The sequence below is a fragment of the Saccopteryx leptura genome, chromosome 3, assembly GCF_036850995.1.
Source record: "Saccopteryx leptura isolate mSacLep1 chromosome 3, mSacLep1_pri_phased_curated, whole genome shotgun sequence".
Lineage (NCBI taxonomy): Eukaryota > Metazoa > Chordata > Mammalia > Chiroptera > Emballonuridae > Saccopteryx > Saccopteryx leptura.
The window spans coordinates 128622914-128644421 of record NC_089505.1 but is presented as its reverse complement, the minus strand read 5'-3'; the positions used below and the strand labels follow the sequence as shown (position 1 = coordinate 128644421).

At 42.3% G+C, this 21508-nt stretch overlaps 1 protein-coding gene across 1 annotated transcript in view; it reads right to left on the bottom strand.

The window, feature by feature from the left end:
• The window catches only part of TTC4 (tetratricopeptide repeat domain 4), a 30999-nt gene extending 9844 nt beyond the window's left edge, over positions 1 to 21155 (bottom strand). Inside the window, exons 1-7 of the mRNA XM_066376379.1 lie at positions 20971 to 21155; positions 20226 to 20343; positions 18905 to 19066; positions 16263 to 16340; positions 14758 to 14882; positions 2594 to 2680; positions 518 to 729 (exon numbers count right to left, since the gene is read on the bottom strand). Coding sequence (XP_066232476.1) covers positions 518 to 729; positions 2594 to 2680; positions 14758 to 14882; positions 16263 to 16340; positions 18905 to 19066; positions 20226 to 20343; positions 20971 to 21093 — 905 coding nt within the window. The 5' untranslated portion in view covers positions 21094 to 21155. The remainder of the gene's footprint in view (positions 1 to 517; positions 730 to 2593; positions 2681 to 14757; positions 14883 to 16262; positions 16341 to 18904; positions 19067 to 20225; positions 20344 to 20970) is intronic.
• Positions 21156 to 21508: the final 353 nt, after the last annotated feature.

Below are 21508 nucleotides of genomic sequence, written 5' to 3'. Positions count from 1 at the left end.
AGCCATTTTGACAACAGTACCCAAAATGTATATGGGTATCACTTGTCCTATTTTGACACAGTAATTTTAACTTCTTTAAATTTAAGCCTGACTCAAGCTTAACAACATTCTTCATATTTAGCTACATTCTAAGCATTAACCCTAGTAAATCACATGTTAAACTGCAAATCATAGTTTTTCTAATTAATATATATATACTTAAGTTACTATGCACGTACTACCTACAATGATTTCATATCCCACCACAGATGTACAAACTCTGTACTGCAGTGTTATCCTTACAGGCCCATCAATACAATGAGAGTTCTGTCTCTATGAACTTGACAACTACTTTGTCACTAGCAAAGCTAGTTAGCAAAGGGAGAAATCAGCTACAGGAGGGAGATCAAGCCAAACCAGAGTGAAACCCTCTACAGTTCTCTTCCCTCCTCAACCAAAAATCCACCTGTCCCTTCTGCAGAGATGGCAGGAAAAGAGCACGCAAGCAACAACAGAGGGTTCTTGTGCAAGTAAGTACCTGGAGTCCTCATGAAAAGCAGAGATAAAGTCCGACTGGACATGCTCTGGGTACAGAAAGAGCACAGGCCAGCTCAGTCTGCCCTGGTCATCTACTCTCAGCCTGGCTCCACAGGGATTCTCATAGTTGAGCCCATCCAGTTCACCTAGACCTTCTGAGGCAGAATCTTCATCCTCACTGGCAGCTTCAGAAACTAACCTGATGTTCCTAGCCTGGGGTAAAGACAGAAATGCACAGAAACCTTATTGTGTGGAAGCATGCAAACCATTTCATTAAAACAGGGAGACCATGCACTACAAGCTCTCTAATTTATCTTCCTCATCTCTGAGGCCTAGCACATAGTAGGCATTTGTTTAAGTAAACTTCTCCAGATATCAACCACCTCAGAGATGAGCTTGACATGGGTCCTGCTCTCCTGACCCTGCTCATGGCCTGTCTAGTGGGCAGATAGCTAAGGAAATAGTACAATATACAGTAAGAAGTAAACATGTGGAACTGTAGACCATGAAAAATTAATTCAACCTGGGGCTGGAGGTGACTGGGGAATGCCAAGACTTGAACAAAGACTTTGAAAGAGAATTAGGAGCAGGAAAGGCAGAAGGGCATTCCAGCCCGCCCAAGGAACAGCATGTGCAAAGGCACAGAAAAGATCAAGAGTTTGGCATGTACAAAAATGGCAAACACTTCAGGTTAGCTAGGACATGGAATACTAAAAATAATGGAATACTAAAAATAATGCACTTAGCCTTGACTATTTCATGGAAATAAGGATAAACCTAAGGTCTGAAGAGTAAAGTCACCTCTTATGTATGTGTGTGAAGATTCCTAAGGCTATGAACGAGGGGAAAATTATATGTAATCAAAACTGCCTTTGATGGTATCTCCTAAATCAGGGTTGGTAAACTTTCCCGTGAAGGGTCAGATAAGAAATATTTTAGGCTTTGTGGGTCAAATGTTCTCTATTGAAGTTAACTACTCAACTCTGCCATTGTAGTGTGAAAACAATAGGTAACACATAAACAAGTAGAGCTGCAGTTTGCTGACCTCTGCTTTAAACTATTGGTAAAATATGTATGGCTTTGTGTATATGCTATCTTTTGTAGAGTGAAGTTTCTGAAATGCAAAGTTAAGACTAAAGGAGAGAAACAAAATCAGGTCTGTGTACAAAAGCCTGAGCGTTCCAATATTCTACATTTTAGAAAATGACCAAATCCTTATTGTGAATGTGGATTAGATGGAGAATCAGAAGTATTCCATTTTGTTTAATCTGTTAATGTGTTAACACAGTTGGTCCCCAACCTTTTTTGGGCCATGGACCTGGTTTGTTTTTTTTAATTTTTTTAAAATTTTTCTGAAGCTGGAAACGGGGAGGCAGTCAGACAGACTCCCGCATGCGCCCGACCGGGATCCACCCGGCATGCCCACCAGGGGGCGATGCTCTGCCCATCCGGGGCATCGCTCTGTCACGACCAGAGCCACTCTAGCACCTGGGGCAGAGGCCAAGGAGCCATCCCCAGCGCCCGGGCCATCTTTGCTCCAATGGAACCTTGGCTGCGGGAGGGGAAGAGAGAGACAGAGAGGAAGGAGAGGGGGAGGGGTGGAGAAGCAGATGGGCGCTTCTCCTGTGTGCCCTGGCTGGGAATCGAACCCGGGACCCCTTGCACACCAGGCCGACACTCTACCACTGAGCCAACTGGTCAGGGCCGGCCACGAACCTGTTTAATGTCAGAAAATATTTTCATGGACCGGCCTTTAGGGTGGGACGGATAAATGTATCACGTGACCGAGACAAGCATCAAGAGTGAGTCTTAGACGGATGTAACAGAGGGAATCTGGTCATTTTTAAAAAATAAAACATCGTTCAGACTTAAATATAAATACTCCAGTACTGGTCCGCGGCCCGGGGGTCGGGGACCACTGTGTTAACAGATGGGATGTTGTGGGGAAGGACTAATGTAGTGCATCTTAGTAGTGTGAAGTTCCCTAAGTCGGTAAGTCACTTAAATGGGTGCATAATTTAACTCACCAAAGAATGAAACCAAAAAGACCATAAGGACATAAGGTTTGAGAACTCACCTTGATGGCCTGGAGTAAAGCCTCATTCTGATCCTGCTCCTTCTTTTCTTTCAACTTTGCTTTCCTTATATCCCTCTGTTCAGTTCGCTGAAAACAAAAGTCAGATGTATCAGTTTAGGGAACTTGCTTTCTCTTGTTACCCCAACCTGCTCCTAAATTACTATCTCTGGCCTCTAGCCAATCCAGACCCCTGTCAAGGGATACCAGTGGCCAAGTTCAGTTAGTACATATCTGGGTGTCAGGACAAGTGGCAGCAGAAATTTAAAAATCTGCAGTTCCTGTACCCAAGGAGCTCAGTCTACTTAGGGGCACAGACAGGTAAAAGGTCTGTTATGTGTTCCCCTGGCAGTGTGTACCAAGTGCTATGAAACAGAAGAGAAAGTGACTGATTCTGCCTCTCTGAGGAGGTGGGTTAAGACAAGGAAGATTCCACCAGATGAAGGAGAAAGGGCATTCTTAGTAGAAGGCCTGACATCACATGTATACCACTATGGGGCATTTCAGCTTCACTGGTATGACTGGGAAAACCCAGGGCAAGAACCTATCAGAGGCTATGCCTTTTGCACAATTATAACCCATAAGAGAAAAGTACCACCAGTCTACTTAACCTGGTAGAAATATAACGTAGATTTCCTTTTTTCCTAATCTACCCCAAACCAGTTGATCCTGCTCTTATTCTCAAGATTACAGATTAACAGGAATCAGCGGCCTGGCCAATGACTCATTGGATAGAGCATCGGCCCTGCATGCAGGTGTCCCAGGTTCAATCTCGTCAGAGCCCACAGGAAAAGCAATCATCTGCTTCCCCCCACCTCCTTCTCTCCCTCTTCTCCTCCCACAGCCAATGGCTCAATTGGTTCGAACATGGTCCCAGGCACTGAGGATAGCTCCCTTGGAGCACATCAACCTCAGGTGCTTAAAATAGCTCGGTACTCAAGCCTCAGCCCCAGATGGGGCTGATGAGTGGATCTCAGTTAGGGTACATGTAGGAGTCTGTTTCACTATCTCCCCTTCTCTCACCTTAAAAACAAAACACAACAAAAACAACAGGGATCAGCGAACTCCTTCCATAAAGGGCCAGAGAGTAAATATTTTAAGCTTTGCAGACCATATATGGTCTGTCACATATTACCTGGTTTTATTTTTGTTTATAACCCTTTAAAAATGTAAAAAACATTCTTCGTTCCAAGAAATATGCAAAGACAGGCCACAGGCTGGATTTGGCCAGTGGGTCAGTTTGCTGACCTCTGCTCTAAAGTATAGCACGACCTATCCCTCATCCTCCCCAAAAATGCCCTATAGAGACTAATACAGATCTTATTTTTCTTGTGAACAAAGATACCCTTTCAGAGAGATAGTGGTTAATTCTTGGTCATTTCTTCTCTAATACGGTCTGCCAAGAGATCTACAGAAATCCTTTATGCTGTTAGCAAGTTTGATTACACTATCAAGCATGCCCCACCCATGGAAACCCCTGGAACTATGTCCATTTCTGCCTTCCTAGTTGAGCTACACTTGACCAGTGTCTGGTCCCACATTAGAGAATGATTAAGATGGATAATTAAGGATGACTTAGACTAGGGGTTGGGAACCTTTTTGGCTGAGAGAGCCATGAATGCCACATATTTTAAAATGTAATTCTGTAAGAGCCATACAACGACCCATGCATGTTATGCATTATCCAATAAAAATTTGTTGTTGTCCCAGAGGACAGCTGTGATTAGCTCCAGCCACCCGCAACCATGAATATGAGCAATAGGAAATGAATTGTAATGCATGAGAATGTTTTATATTTTTAATGTTATTCTTATTATTATTATTATTTTTACAGAGAGAGAGTCAGAGAGAGGGATAGATAGGGACAGACAGGAACAGAGATGAAAAGCTTCAATCATCAGTTTTTTGTTGCGACACCTTAGTTGTTCATTGATTGCTTTCTCATATGTGCCTTGGGGCTACAGCAGACCGAGTAACCCCTTGCTTGAGCCAGCGACCTTGGGTCCACACTGTTGAGCTTTTGCTCAAACCAGATGAGCCCGCGCTCAAACTGGTGGCCTCGGGGTCTCGAACCTGGGTCTTTTGCATCCCAGTCCAACGCTCTATCCACTGCACCACCGCCTGGTCAGGCTAACATTATTTTTTTATTAAAGATCTGTCTGCGAGCCAGATGCAGGCATCAAAAGAGCCACATCTGGCTCGTGAGCCATAAGTTCCCGACCCCTGACTTAGACTCTCATATATATTTTTTTTAGGGGGGAAGACAGGGACAGACAGACAGGAGGGGAGAGAAATGAGAAGTATCACAGATAGGAGGAGAGGGAAATGATAAGTATCAACTCATAGTTGCAGCACCTTGGTTGTTCATTGATTGCTTTCTCATATGTGCCTTGATGGGGGGGTCCAGCCGAGCCAGTGACCCCTTGCTCAAGCCAGTGACCTTGGGCTCGAAACAGAAATTTTGGGCTTCCAGCCAGCAACCTTTGGGGTCAAACAGTGACCCTGGGGTTATGTCTATGATCCCACGCTCAAGTTGGTGAGCCCACGCTCAAGCCAGATGAGCTTGCGCTCAAGCCAGTGACCTCAGAGTTTCAAACCTGGGTCCTCAGTATCCCAGACTAATCCTCTATCCTCTGTGCCATTGCTTGGTCAGGCAGTTTCATGTTTTTTACTAGGATTAATGGGATGCAAGTGGGTGGATATGGTTTCCTGCTGTCTCACCTGAAGTGTGGGGTCCCAATAGTCCACCTAAAGTGAAACAACCATTAGCTCAGGTCAGAGGAGCCCTGAACTATGGAATTTGCTGCTTCCTCTTTTAAAACCAACTTTGTTGAGATATAATTTACAAATTTTAAGTGTACAGTTCAATAAGTTTTGACAAATGTATACCCTGAGGACTCAATACTCCAGTCAACACAGAGAACATTTCTTTTTTTTTTTTTTTTTTTTGTATTTTTCTGAAGCTGGAAACGGGGAGAGACGGTCAGACAGACTCCCTCATGCGCCCTACCGGGATCCACCCCATATGCCCACCAGGGGCGACGCTCTGCCCACCAGGGGGCGATGCTCTGCCCCTCCAGGGCGTCGCTCTGCCGCGACCAAGAGCCACTCTAGCGCCTGGGGCAGAGGCCAAGGAGCCATCCCCAGCGCCCGGGCCATCTTTGCTCCAATGGAGCCTTGGCTGCGGGAGAGGAAGAGAGAGACAGAGAGGAAGGAGGGGGGTGGGGGTGGAGAAGCAAATGGGCGCTTCTCCTATGTGCCCTGGCCGGGAATCGAAGCCGGGTCCCCCGCACACCAGGCCGACGCTCTACCGCTGAACCAACTGGCCAGGGCCCACAGAGAACATTTCTATTCCCTTGAAAGTTCCCTCATGTCCCTTTGCAGTCAATCTCCCTCCCATCCCACCAAAAGATTCATTTCTTTTTATTGCCAAGTAATATTCCATGGTATATACACAGCACTCTGCTAATCCATTCTCCTCTTGTTGGACACAAGGGCTAGCTCTAGGTTATTATAAATAAAATGGGCTTTGAGCATTCTTATACAAGTCTCTTTATGAACCTGGGTTCATTTCCCCTAGGTCAGTGGTCGGCAAACAACAGCTCGCGAGCTACATGCCGCTCTTTAGCCCCTTGAGTGTGGCTCTTCCACAAAATACCACGTGTGGGTGCTACCTCAATAAGGAATGTACCTACCTATATAGTTAAAATTTTAAAAATTCAGCTCTCAAGGATCTAGAAATAACACAACTGAAAACTGGAGGCAGACAACACCAAGCCTAGACTCAACTGGCTCTACAAACAAAACACCCAAACACAGACATAATGAAAAGACAAAAAAGTGCAATCCAAATGAAACCACAAGAGAAACCTTCAGACGAACTGAGTGATATGGAAATAATCAAACTTCCAGATGCGGAGTTCAAAATAATGATTGTAAGGATGCTTAGAGATCTTAGAATAACAATGGATGGTCATTATGAACACCTAAATAAAGAAATAGCAAGTATAAAAAAGAATCAGTTGGAGATAACAAATACAATATCAGAAATAAAGACCACAATAGAAGGAATTAAAAACAGGATAGATAGAGCTGAGGATCAAATCAGCGAGTTGGAGGACAACTGGAATGAAGGCATGAAAGCAGAGAAGAAAAAAGAAAAGAGACTCAAAAAATCTGAGGAAACTCTTAGAGAGCGCTGTGACAACATGAAGAGAAATAACATCCGCATCATAGGGGTTCCTGAAGAAGAAGAAAAAGAACAAGGGATAGAGACTTTGTTCACTCATATCATAGCTGAAAACTTCCCTATATTAATGCAGGAGAAACTCTCACAAGTTCAAGAAGCACAGAGGACTCCATTAAAGAGAAACCCAAAGAAACCTACACCAAGACACATCATAATTAAAATACCAAAGCTAAGCGATAAAAAGAAAATATTAAAAGCTGCAAGAGAAAAAAAAAGCTATCACCTACAAAGGAGCCCCCATAAGGATGACATCCGACTTCTCAACAGAAACACTTGAGGCCAGAAGGGAATGGCAAGAAATATTCAAAGTAATGCAGAACAAGAACCTACAACCAAGACTACTTTATCCAGCAAGGCTATTGTTTAAAATCGAAGGAGAAATAAAAAGCTTCCCAGACAAAAAACAACTCAAGGAATTCATTACAACCAAACCAATGCTGCAGGAAATGTTAAGGGGCCTGTTGTAAACAGATCAAAGTGGGAAAAGAATATAGCAAAACAGGAATACAGCTTTAAAGAATAAAATGGCAGCCCTGGCCGGTTGGCTCAGTGGTAGAGCATCGGCCTGGCGTGCAGAAGTCCCGGGTTCGATTCCTGGCCAGGGCACACAGGAGAAGTGCCCATCTGCTTCTCCACCCCTCCCCCTCTCCTTCCTCTCTGTCTCTCTCTTCCCCTCCTGCAGCCAAGGCTCCACTGGAACAAAGATGGCCCGGGCACTGGGGATGGCTCCTTGGCCTCTGCCCCAGGCGCTGGAGTGGCTCTGGTTGCGACAGAGCGACGCCCCGGAGGGGCAGAGCATCGCCCCTGGTGGGCGTGCTGGGTGGATCCTGGTCGGGCGCATGCGGGAGTCTGTCTGACTGTCTTTCCCCGTTTCCAGCTTCAGAAAAATACAAAAAAAAAAAAAAAAAAAAAAAGAGAATAAAATGGCAATAAACAACTACATATCAATAATAACCATAAATGTAAATGGATTAAATGATCCAATCAAAAGACATAGGATAGCTGCGTGGTTAAGAAAACAGGACCCATACATATGCTGCCTACAAGAGACACACCTTAGAACAAAAGATACACATAGATTGAAAGTAAAAGGATGGAAAAAAACATTTCATGCAAATGAAAATGAAAAAAAAGCTGGGGTAGCAATACTTACATCAGACAAATTGGACTTTAAAACAAAGGATATAGTAAGAGATAAAGAAGGCCACTACAGCAGACTTAAAGGACTTACTAGATTAACTCGATTTAATAGATATTTTCAGAACCTTTCACCCTAAAGCAGCAGAATATACATTCTTTTCAAGTGCTCATGGTACATTCTCTAGGATAGACCACATGTTAGGGCACAAAAGTGGTCTCAACAAATTTAAGAAGATTGAAATCATATCAAGCACTTTCTCCGATCACAACGGCATGAAACTAGAAATGAACCACAACAGAAAAGCTCAAAAATTCTCAAACACATGGAAACTAAACAGCAGGTTGTTAAAAAATGAATGGATGGCCTGACCTGTGGTGGCGCAGTGGATAAAGCATCGACCTGGAAATGCTGAGGTTGCCGGTTCAAAACCCTGGGCTTGCCTGGTCAAGGCACATATGGGAGTTGATGCTTCCAGCTCCTCCCCCTTTCTCTCTCTCTTTCTCTCTCTCTCTCTGTCTCTCCCTCTCCTCTCTAAAATGAATAAATTAAAAAAAATTAAACTTAAAAAAAATAATGAATGGATTAAGAATGAGATCAAAGAAGAAATAAAAAATTCCTAGAAACGAATGACAATGAGCATACAACAACTCAAAATTTATGGGACACAGCAAAAGCAGTACTGAGAGGGAAGTTCATATCACTACAGGCATTCTTTAAGAAGCTAGAAAAAGCTCAAATAATCAACTTAACCCTGCATCTAAAAGAACTAGAAAAAGAACAGCAAGTAAAGCCCAAATGTAGTAGAAGGAAGGAAATAATAAAGATCAGAGCAGAAATAAATGACATAGAGGCTAAAGAAACAATACAGAGGATCAATGAAACTAGGAGCTGGTTCTTTGAAAAGGTAAACAAGATTGATGAACCTTTAACTAGACTCACCAAGAAAAAGAGAGAGAGGACTCAAATAAATAAAATTAGAAATGAGAGTGGAGAAATAACAACTGACACAACAGAAATACAAAATATTGTAAGAAAATACTATGAAGAACTGTATGCCAAAAAACTAGACAACCTAGATAAAATGGACAAATTCCTTGAAACATACAATCTTCCAAAAATCAATCTGGAAGAATCAGAAAACCTAAATAGACCGATTACACCAAATGAGATTGAAACAGTTATCAAAAAACTCCCAACAACGCCCTGGCCGGTTGGCTCAGCGGTAGAGTGTCGGCCTAGCGTGCGGAGGACCCGGGTTCGATACCCGGCCAGGGCACACAGGAGAAGCACCCATTTGCTTCTCCACCCCTCCGCCATGCTTTCCTCTCTGTCTCTCTCTTCCCCTCCCGCAGCCAAGGCTCCATTGGAGCAAAGATGGCCTGGGCGCTGGGGATGGCTCTGTGGCCTCTGCCTCAGGCGCTAGAGTGGCTCTGGTCGCAACATGGCGATGCCCAGGATGGGCAGAGCATCGCCCCCTGGTGGGCAGAGCGTCGCCCCTGGTGGGCGTGCCCGGTGGATCCCGGTCGGGCGCATGCGGGAGTCTGTCTGACTGTCTCTCCGTTTCCAGCTTCAGAAAAATGAAAAAAAAAACAAAAAAAACTCCCAACAAAGAAAAGTCCAGGCCTGATGGCTTCACAACTGAATTCTACCAAATATTCAAAGAAGAACTAACTCCTATCCTTCTCAAACTATTTCAAAAAATTCAAGAGGAAGGAAGACTTCCAAGCTCCTTTTATGAGGCGAGCATAATTCTGATTCCAAAACCAGGCAAAGACAACATGAAGAAAGAAAATTATAAGCCAATATCTCTGATGAATATAGATGCTAAAATCCTCAACAAAATATTAGCAAACCGGATCCAACAATATATGGAAAAAATCATACACCATGATCAAGTGGGATTTATTCTGGGGAGGCAAGGCTGGTACAATACTTGTAAATCAATCAATGTGATTCATCACATAAACAAAAAGGAGAAAAACCATATGATAATTTCAATAGATGCAGAAAAAGCATTTGATAAAATCCAGCACCCATTCATGATCAAAACTCTCAGCAAAGTGGGAATACAGGGAACATACCTCAACATGATAAAAGCCATCTATGAGAAACCCACAGCCAACATCATACTCAATGGGCAAAAATTAAAAGCAATACCCTTAAGATCAGGAACAAGGCAGGGGTGCCCCCTTTCACTACTCTTATTTAACATAGTCCTGGAAGTCCTAGCCACAGCAATCAGACAAGAAGAAGAAATAAAAGGCATTCAAGTTGAAAAAGAAGAAGTAAAACTATCATTATTTGCAGATGATATGATATTGTATATAGAAAACCCTAAAGTCTCAGTCAAAAAACTACTGGACCTGATAAATGAATTCAGCAAAGTGGCAGGATATAAAATCAATACTCAGAAATCAGAGGCATTTTTATACGCCAACAATGAACAGTCAGAAAGAGAAATTAAGGAAACAATCTCCTTCACTATTACAACCAAAAAAATAAAGTACCTAGGAGTAAATTTAACCAAGGAGACTAAAGACTTGTACTTGGAAAATTACAAAGCATTGATAAAAGAAATCAAGGAAGATACAAACAAGTGGAAGCATATACCGTGCTCATGGTTAGGAAGAATAAACATCATTAAAATGTCTATGTTACCCAAAGCAATCTATAAATTCAATGCAATACCAATTAAAATACCAATGACATACTTCAAAGATATAGATCACATATTACAAAAATTTATATGGAACCAAAAAAGAACATGAATAGCCTCAGCAATCTTAAAAAAGAAGAATAAAGTGGGAGGTATCACACTTCCAGATATCAAGTTATACTACAAGGCCATTGTACTCAAAACAGCCTGGTACTAGCATAAGAACAGGCATATAGATCAATGGAACAGAACAGAGAACCCAGAAATAAACCCACAGCTCTATGGACAACTGATATTTGACAAAGGAGGTAAGGAAATAGAATGGAGTAAAGACAGCCTCTTTAACAAATGGTGCTGGGAAAATTGGACAGCTACCTGCAAAAAAAATGAAACTAGATCACCAGCTTACACCACTCACAAAAATAAACTCAAAATGGATAAAAGACTTAAATGTAGGCTGTGAAACCATAAGCATCTTAGAAGAAAACATAGGCAGTAAGCTCTCCGACATCTCTTGGAGCAATGTATTTGCTGATTTATCTCCACAGGGAAGTGAAATAAAAGACAGGATAAACAAATGGGACTATATCAAACTAAAAAGCTTTTGCACAGCTAAAGACAATAAGAACAGAATAAAAAGACAAACTACACAATGGGAGAACATATTTGACAATACATCTGATAAGGGGCTATTAACCAAAATTTATAAAGAACTCGTAAATCTCAACACCAGGAAGACAAACAATCCAATCAAAAAATGGGAAAAAGAAATGAATAGACACTTCTCCAAAGAGGACATAGATGGCCAATAGGCATATGAAAAAACACTCAACATCACTAATCATTAGAGAAATGCAAATTAAAACCACAATGAGATATCACCTCACACCAGCCAGAATGGTGCTCATCAACAAAACAACACAGAGTAAGTGCTGGCGAGGATGTGGAGAAAAGGGAACCCTCCTGCACTGCTGGTGGGAATGCAGACTGGTGCAGCCACTGTGGAAAACAGTATGGAGATTCTTCAAAAAACTGAAAATCAAACTGCCTTTTGACCCAGCTATCCCACTTTTAGGAATATACCCCAAGAACACCATAGAACGGCTCCAAAAGGAGAAATGCACCCCCATGTTTGTGGCAGCACTGTTCACAATAGTGAAGATCTGGAAATAGCCCAAGTGTCCGTCAGAGGATGAGTGGATTAAAAAGCTTTGGTACATATATACTATGGAATACTACTCAGCCATAAGAAATGATGACATAAGAAATGATGACATCGGATCATTTACAATAACATGGATGGACCTTGATAACATTAAACGGAGTGAAATAAGTAAATCAGAAAAAACTAAGAACTATAAGAATCCATACATAGATGCGACATAAAAATGAGACTCAGAAACATGAACAAGAATGTGATGGCAATGGGGGTGGGAGGTGGGGGGAGGGGGGAGGGGGCGAGGAAGGAGAGGGGGTGGGGTAGGGGAGGGGCACAAAGAAAACCAGATAGAAGGTGACAGAAGACGATTTGACTTTGGGGGAGGGGTATACAGCACAATCAAATGTCAAAATAATCTGGAGATGTATTCTCTCAACATATGTACCCTGATTTATCAATGTCACTGCATTAAATTTAATAAAAATAAAAAAATAAAAAATTCGGCTCTCAAAAAAAATTTCAATCATTGTATTGTTGATATTTGGCTCTGTTGACTGAGTTTGCCGACCACTGCGCTAGGTGAACTAGGAGTGAAATTGTTGGGTCATAAGATAGGTAAATGAAACTGCCGATCTGACTTCTAACAGTCATATCATTCTCTATCCCACTGGCAATGCATTAGAGTTTCAGTTGCTTTACATCTTTGCAAATATTTGGTATTGTCAGTCTTATAAACTGGTACCCTGCTGAGGTTTAATTTGCATTTCCCTGATGACTAATAATACTGTACATATTTTCATGTGCTTATTGTAAATCTTCTTTTGAGAGGTGTTTCTTTTGCCACATCTTACATTTTTTATATTGATTTCTTTATGTATTCTGGATACAAATCCTTTATTAGATATTTGTATTACAAATATTTTATCCCACTCCATGGCTTGCCTTTTACTCTTCTTAATCATATATCTTCTTTCTACATTATGACCAAGTCCTATTTATCCATAATTTTGTCTTTTATGGTTACTATATTTTTTTAATTTTTAAAAACTAGGGTAAAATTCACATCACATAAAATTAACCATTAACTATTTTAAAGTATACAGTTCAGTGGCATTTTGTACATCCACAATATTGTGCAATCATCCCCTCTATCTAGTTTCAAGACTTTTCAATACCTGAAAGAAAACCCCAAGCCCTTTTAGCATCCAGTTCCTATTTATCCTATCCCACCAACCCCTGGCAGCTATTAATCTGCTTTTTTTTTTTTAATTTAGTGAGAGGAGGGGAGGCAGAGAAAGACTCCCACATGCGCCTCGACTGGGATCCACCCAGCAAGCCCACTTGGAGGTAATGTTCTGCCCATCAGGGGCATTGCTATGTTGCTCAGCAACTGAGCTCTTCTTAGTGCCTGAGGTGGAGGCCATAGAGCCATCCTCAGCGCCCAGGGCCAACTTGCTCCAATCGAGCCATGGCTGCAGAGGAGGGAGGAGGCGAGAAGTGGAGGGGTAGAGAAGCAGATGGGCGCTTCTCCTGTGTGCCCTGACCAGGAATTGAACCCAGGATGTCCACACCCCAGGCGACTCTCTACCATTGAGCCAACCAGCCAAGGCCTGCTTTCTGTCTTGATTTACCTGTATTGTATGTTTCATATTTATCATTCATATTTCATTTTTTTCTGTATACGGCCATACTTGCTTTCTTCTTTCTTTGCACGTCCTATAATTTTGTTGAAAACTGGACACTTTAAATATAATGTAGCAACTCTGGAAATCAGATTTTCTGTCTCCCCTCCCCAGCTTATGCTGTTGCTACTGTTATTGTTTGTTTAGTGACTTTACTGAACTACTTCTGTAAAGCCAGTACTCTTTTGTTTGTGACCACTAAATTCTCCAGCCAGTTAGCTTAGTGTTCAGCTAATGACTAGACAGATTTCCCTAAAGGCCTGAAACCAAAAAGTCTCCCAGTCTTTCTCAAGGGACTCAGTGTGTACATATTAGGGCACACCTCCAACTCTCACCTAAGCAGTTCATAATTCAGCCTTAACCTTCACTTCCTGCTTGCACAAAGCCTCCAAATCAGACAGAAGGAAGAGTTAGGGCCTTCTTAGATCTTTCCTGAGCATATGCATAGCCCTAGGCACACATGTGACCTTATAGATTGCCAGAAATATGTTAGAGCTTTACAAATCTCTTATAGAATCTCATTCTTACAGGCTCTCCTCAGCTTTTCCTTTTAAATTTTCTGGTAAGCCTACTACTGTTTGCCCCAACTGTTATCCACTGCCTCAGGCAACTACAATCTTAAATAACTGCCTCTAATTGTTTTTGACAAATGTTCCCTCCACCCCTACACCCAGCCAGACTGTGACAAGTCTTATGTCATTCCTTATTTATTCAAACCATAACAGCCACGAATTTATCTGGTCCTTACTATATGTTTGGAAAATGTGCTTAGAAGTGTGCACATGTACACACATATACATTCTCATTTAATCCTCATAATATAAACTTTGAGGTAAATATTTTGTTCACTATTTTCAAAGAGGGGATTGAGTTTCAGAAATATCAGGAACTAACCCAAGATTAATCAGCTCTGCTTTCTTCTGTCTGGAATATTCCCCTTAACCCTCCTTCAGCTGAGTAAATTCTTGCTCAGTCTTAAAGAGATTAGACGTAGGTATCAACTCTTTCAGCAAACCTCTGCTACCCCCATCTCTGCTTTCTCTTGGCCAAGACAAAGTTAGATACCAGGACTACTATATATTCTTGCTTGCATCTACCACACTATAACCATTTACTTGTTTACTTGTCTATGTCCTCCAGCATTCCAATGTTTGGAACTGGTTTTCAGTTTTGTTTTTAAAGAAAAAGCTTACAATGACCAAAAAGACAAAGTCTGGGGAATGCTAACTAATTCAATAATGCTAACTAAATGCCAAATGGCTACTGATTTTGCTACCAACCTTCAGTTTGTCTGCTTTAGCCCTCATTTCCAGAAGCTTCTTCTCTTTGGCATCTATCTGCAGCCCCTCATCGCACCAGTTCACAGCCTCAGCAAAGTTTTTGAGTTCCAGATGACATAAGGCACCTGCAGAACACAGAACCCTTAGGATCCATGGACAACATGTACAGAATGAGGCCCCCTTGAGGAGGAACCCCCACCTCCACCAGCTACCAGCCAGCACCCTGAAGGGAAAACAGATAAAGCCCTTTGTACTGCATTAGGCACTCAGCTCAAAACCCCTGGGAGCCTCCCTAGTCTTCAGGAAACTTAAAGTAGGAAAGGCTAAAGCTTAGTGGCAAAAAGCACAGACCCTGGAATCAGAAAGATCTGGGATAGAAATCTGGCTGTTATTTACCACCTAGGCATTAGATAAAGAACTGAGCATCTCTGAGCTTCAGGTTCTCTATCTGCAAATGAGATAAAGCTCATCGAAGGAGATTTTTCTAATTGGAGTGAGAAAGCAGAATTTGCCATTGAAGCAATGGCAAGACTAGACACATTAGGTCTCTCTTAAAATTGTTCCTTACGGCTGTCAGTTTACAATGCCTCTCCTTTAATCATGCTCAGTTTCCACCAGTTAGCCTCTTAGGCTTTCCACAGAATTTCAAACTATCAGAACTGCAGGTGCTTAGATGTCAACGGAACGCAACTTCATCTTCCAAAGATGAACCAATTGATGCTTGGAGTGGGTCTTACCAAGGCCACATGATAAGGTAAAACTGACAATTCAATCAAGGATTACAGACTTCCAGCCTGAGGCCAATTCCACAGGACTACACTCAACATACTTGCCAATCTTTGTTCAGTACCTTCTTTACTTATGAGAAACACTGATCTATAGTATTTAGCATCCCTATTCATAAATACCTAAAGAAGAATAACTGATAAAGCATTTTAAGTTCGTCCATGGGAATATAGGAAACATTAATATGTGAGGAATAAATTAAAATTTGAAAAGCACCTTTGAGTTTCTCAAAAAACAGATGAAGTATAAAAGTAATAAAAGCACTATTATTACATAGAAAGGTCAGACTACACAGAAGAAATAATCTGGGAACAACTTAGCATCAGAGTTATCAGCAAAGGTCCCATAACTTATCTTTTAATTAACATTAACATGGCATTTGAAGATCTCACCTTTCAATTAACTAATTTGGAAAAAAATTAGAATCTGGCTTTTGGAACTGCTTTATTTTAATTAATTTTATTCTTTATTAGTTTGAAATGAGGAATTTCCATTTTTTCTACAAATTCTTGAAACACAAAGAGTTAGACTGGGCAATTCTTTTAAAAATAGCATGCTGCTGTTGATAAGGACCAGGAACTTTAACATCAAGATTGCAAAAATAAGGTGACTTCATTAGTACCTTAGCACCATAATATCAAAGCTTAAAATGTCTCAACTCTTGGTAAAGTACTAACTTTTCCATAATGAAAAGTAAACTGCAGTGGTACAACACTTACCTCTTACTATTGCTTTGAGGTGGCAGGGTTTTAGCTTTTTGGCAGCTGTCACATCATTGAGAGCAGAACGAAAATTGCCTAATGAAACATGATTTAGTAAAAGAAAGTATAAGTTTTTAAAAATTTTTTCTGTTGATTTGAGAAAGAGAAGGACAGGAGAGAGGAGAGAGACATTAACTCATTGTTTCACTTAATTTTCCATTCAGATGTGTACTCATTGATTGCTTCTTGTACATGTCTTGACTGGGAAGCGACCTGTGACTTCTGACACACTGGGTTGATGCTGTGTTCACTGAGCCACCCGACCAGGGCCAAGAAAGAACAAGTTTTCAGATCAGAATATTTCATAAATTTTGTGCATAAAGACAAAAATCTTGTACAATCTTGGATAAAAAGAAATCAGAGCAACTGTTTTTAGAAAAAAATATATAATTATGCTCATCAAAAGCCTTAGAAATGTGCATAATATAAGGCAACCAATCCATGGAACTATAGATGGCTATCTTATAAGCATATGAAAATATGTCTAACATCACAAATAATTAGAAAAATTAAAATGTACATGAATTGGTAAAAACTAAAGAGATAATATCCAGATATGGGAAAAGGGCACTCTAATGGTAAATTACAGAGCAAATCAGCATACCTTGGTGGGTACATTGTGATCCAACAATATTCTTTTTTTTTTTTTGTATCTTTCTGAAGTGAGAAGCGGGGAGGCAGAGAGACAGACTCCCGCATGCGCCTGACCGGGATCCACCAGGCAAGCCCACTAAGGGGTGATGCTTTGCCCATCTGGGGCATTGCTCCATTGCAACCAGAGCCATTCTAGCGCCTGAGGTGGAGGCCATGGAACCATCCTCAGCACCTGACCAACTTTGCTCCAATGGAGCCTTGGCTGCAGGAGGGGAAGAGAGAGATAGAGAAGGGAGAGAGGAAAGGGTTGGTGGAGAAGCAGATGGGCACTTCTCCTGTGTGCCCGGGGCTGGGAATCGAACCCAGGACTTCCATATGCCGGGCTGACACTCTCCCACTGAGTCAAACGGCCAGGGCTTAAGAGTGCACCCTACCGCCCTGTCCCAGATGGCTCAGTTGGTTAGAGTGGCATCCTGAAATGTGGACGTTGCTCGTTCGATCCCTGGTTGAGGCACATGCAGGGGCAGATCAATGTTCCTGTCTCTGTCTCTCTCCCCCTTCCTCTCTCTCCTAAAAAATAAAAATAAATTTTTTTTTCAAAAATCGTAATTTTTTAAAATAAAAAAATTTTTTTTAAAAATTAAATTTTTAAAAAAGAAAAAAAAAAAGAATGTATCCTACCTTACATAGTTGCTATGAGGTCAAGAGGGATAACAAATGAGAAAATGTTTTGTAAGCCATACCAGTGACAAATTTAAGGAATAGCTTTTACTATTATGCATCTGTTCCTCTGGTGTCCTGCGTACACTTTCTTTTCTTGCAAGGTGTTTTTGTTCTTATTAGCCCTATAAATGACATCCTTTAAGTTCCCCAAGGAAAGGAACTATGTAGCTCTTGTTCACAATGCAATGCTTAGCACACAGTAAAAGTCAAGTCTTACTCATCTCTACAATGCTAGTGCCTGGCACAGAATATTGACAGCTGAATAAAGAAAATGTATTGCTCTAGAAATTAGAAGCCTGGGTTTCTAGTCTAGGTTCTGGCATTAAGCAAAGGGTCCCTTCTCTGGGCTTATGCAAAATGAGAGAGTCGGCTGGCCCAAATAATCTCTAAAGTTCTATACTACTCTTACTTTTGAAAATTTTTTAATAAAACAGGCTAAATGAGAAAACAGTTGGAGCAGATGATGGTTGAGGAGAAACTGCTCATAGTGATGAGTCCAACAGCCTCATCCCAGCAAGACCACAGGCTTATTGTCTCCCAGCCCCTCAGAAATGCCTGGAATCATTCCCAGGTCCCCTCTAAACTCTGTAATAAAAACATGTGTTTAAAATGACCAAGACTAATAACCAGCAAATAATCAGTGTTTCCCAAAGTCACATCTGCAGAACAGTACTATATGTTAACACATGTTACTTGAAGAAGAGGCTTACAAAACTTGAGAATCAGGGGGTAAGGTTCTTTGCTGTAGGCTATCTCAGAGTCCTCAGCATACTAATGTGCACTGTAAATCTGCCACAAAGCACCAGCACTTTCCAAACTTACTTGTCCAAAGAATATTTTTTCCTTCAAGAGTCCCACAGAATACTCTTTTGAGAAATTCTCCCTCAGATAATATAGTTTCTCTCATACAAAGATATTTATTACCTTAATACTTCGAGCATCCTTGAGAAGGCTATGGGTAGGGTGGGGGACATTTGAGGCAACAGAGCATTTGGGCTAAAAAAATAAAGTTAAATTAAAAATCCCAGGTAATACCAACTCATACATTAAGATATCTGATGTCACTCATTTGGTTCAGAAAGCAAAAAGTATGCAATATATCTGGTTTCTCTTTTTACCAAGTTTACCTAGAAGATCAGAGTTTAATTAGAATAAACAATCCTAGGTATCTGGGATAAGCAGCTCCTCTTCCTCTGACACTCTAACTCTCTACTAGCCATCATAATAGCTTTATGTGTCATAAGTTAGCTCTTTAGCAAGCACTCAGTAATGGAATAAATTACCCAGATAGTATTGTGCTGCTGCCCGGTTGGTATAAAGAACAGCATTCAAATCAGCATCTGCACATTTCTTCTTTAAGCCTTCAGTATATGAAATCACAGCTTTTTTATACTCTTTTTCTTTAAAGTAATCATTGCCCTCATCTTTATAAGTCTTGGCCTGTTCTGCAAAGAAAAGAAGAAATAATCACTATTTTCTATTTTTTGAGAGGCTCATTAAAAGCATTTTAAATCATGAATGAAACATAATAAATCAAATAGAAGACATCAACAGGGAAAGAAAACTCAAAAATTAATACTATAAACTGGGTATTAACATAGAGATGCAAAATCATGTGTACTTAATGCTACAATCAATTCCAAATATTTTACCAAGTAGCTTAAGTGCTTTAAAAAAAAAAGGAAGGCCCTGGCCGGTTGGCTCAGCGGTAGAGCGTCGGCCTAGCGTGCGGAGGACCCGGGTTCGATTCCCGGCCAGGGCACACAGGAGAAGCGCCCATTTGCTTCTCCACCCCTCCGCCGCGCTTTCCTCTCTGTCTCTCTCTTCCCCTCCCGCAGCCAAGGCTCCATTGGAGCAAAGATGGCCCGGGCGCTGGGGATGGCTCTGTGGCCTCTGACCCAGGCGCTAGAGTGGCTCTGGTCGCAACATGGCGACGCCCAGGATGGGCAGAGCATCGCCCCCTGGTGGGCAGAGCATCGCCCCTGGTGGGCGTGCCGGGTGGATCCCGGTCGGGCGCATGCGGGAGTCTGTTTGACTGTCTCTCCCTGTTTTCAGCTTCAGAAAAATGAAAAAAAAAAAAAAAAAAAAAAAAGGAAGCATACAGGAAAAGGGCATATTTACCCTAGCTCTTGAAGAACTTTTTTTTAATTACAGAAGAAATTGGGAGGGTTACACTTCTCTGCTTTTGCTTATGTTATTTTTTTTCCCCAGGAATGCAAATTCACCCCTCACCCTAGTAAGAGCCTACAAAATTGTTAAGATTCAGTTCCAATGTCTGATCCATTATGAGTACACTAATACCTCTCTGCCCTCAGTGTTCCAGCAGTGCCTAGTATATAGCTACATATTGGCACTTAACACACACATCTGTCCTGATTCTTGAAGACAATCTGGCTACCCACTGGAGCACGACCTTGGAGGGCAGTCTTCTTCATCCCTGAATCCCTAATGCCTAGCATTTAGTAGGTGTCCAAAAAACTGTACGTGGAATAAACAGTGGTAAGTTATCTCAGGCTAACTACTACTTGTTACATATCAGAACAATTCACTCTTTGCCTCAATTCAACGGAGATACAAAACAAATGTTAGAGTCGTGGAAGATACCTTCTGGAGGTCGCTCATCATCAAAAATAATTGACTGGAGGCAAGCCAAGTCAGGATTCTCCCTGGGGTCAATTTCTGATGGGGCTTTCTTCATAAACAGGGGGATCTTTTCAAATTCCTAGAAGTTAAGAGAAGAATGAACTGTACAAATAGGATTTGCCACTGAGTAGATCCAACTCTTAAGTATCCCCATCAAAGTTGCCTTACTTTTCATGATTTGCAAAAACATCATGATTGGCTATGTCGCTCCCTATCCAGGCCTCAGTTTCCTATCTGTAAGATGAGAATGTAGGATAACGACCTCTAAAGATTCTTTCAGTTATTACATAGCATACAAGAGCGGGAGTAATTATCACTTACAGAGCGCTCAACGTTCTCGTTCCCGGCGCTTTCCCCGCCATCTCACTTCATCTTTGCTACAACCCTGTGAGAACCGAGCTATATATAGTCAGGGCACTTTTATAGATCCGGGAGACGGCTCAGGGAAGCTAAAGCAACTAACCCAGTACTGGAGCCAGTAAGTGGTGGAGTCACAGGTCTGCCCGACTCCAAAACCTGGACTCCTAAATGTACTGACAGATTAAGAAAACTCACAAACCCTCGAGGCCGATTTTTAACCCTGAGTGGGAACCACCGGTCCGCGGCAGCGCCAGGGGTCCGGGGCTGAGGGAGGCGTCTCCACGCACGGTGCCGAAAAGGCCGCACGACGCCCCCACGTGTGCGCCGAGCCCACGGGCCCGCCCACCTCTTCCCACTGGTTCTCGCAGAAGCCGCCACTATAATGCTGGCTCTGGAACTCTTCTAGGAACGAGCCCGAGCCGTCGTCGGTGCTGCCGTCGGAGATGGCGACCGGCTTAGGGAGCTCCATGACAACTCCTGGGTACTCCCGCCACGGTCCTGCGAGTCCCGGCGCCGAGAACCGCGCGACAGCTTCCGGCGGCTCGCGCGCTCTTCTCTCAACCCTCCGGGCGGCGCCTGCCCGCGCGCCTGGAGTTCCGCGGCACTCGGGGAGGCCGACCCGGCTCCCTCCAGCCCTCGGACAACCCCTGCCCCGCCGGGCCGCCCCCTCAGCGCAGCCCCCCTCCCCCAATGCTCCTGGGAGGTGGATAAACCCAGCTTCCCGCCATGCACCTAGTACTGCACTGCATTCGCGCGTTTGTTGAGCCGGTTAATATATTTTCTCAGCTCCTCCTGGGTTTCAAGCCTGTGGTAGTTGCTGGGTCTACAGTGGTGGACAAAGCAGATAAAATCCCGGCCCCCCTAGGAGCTGATAGTGGGGAGAG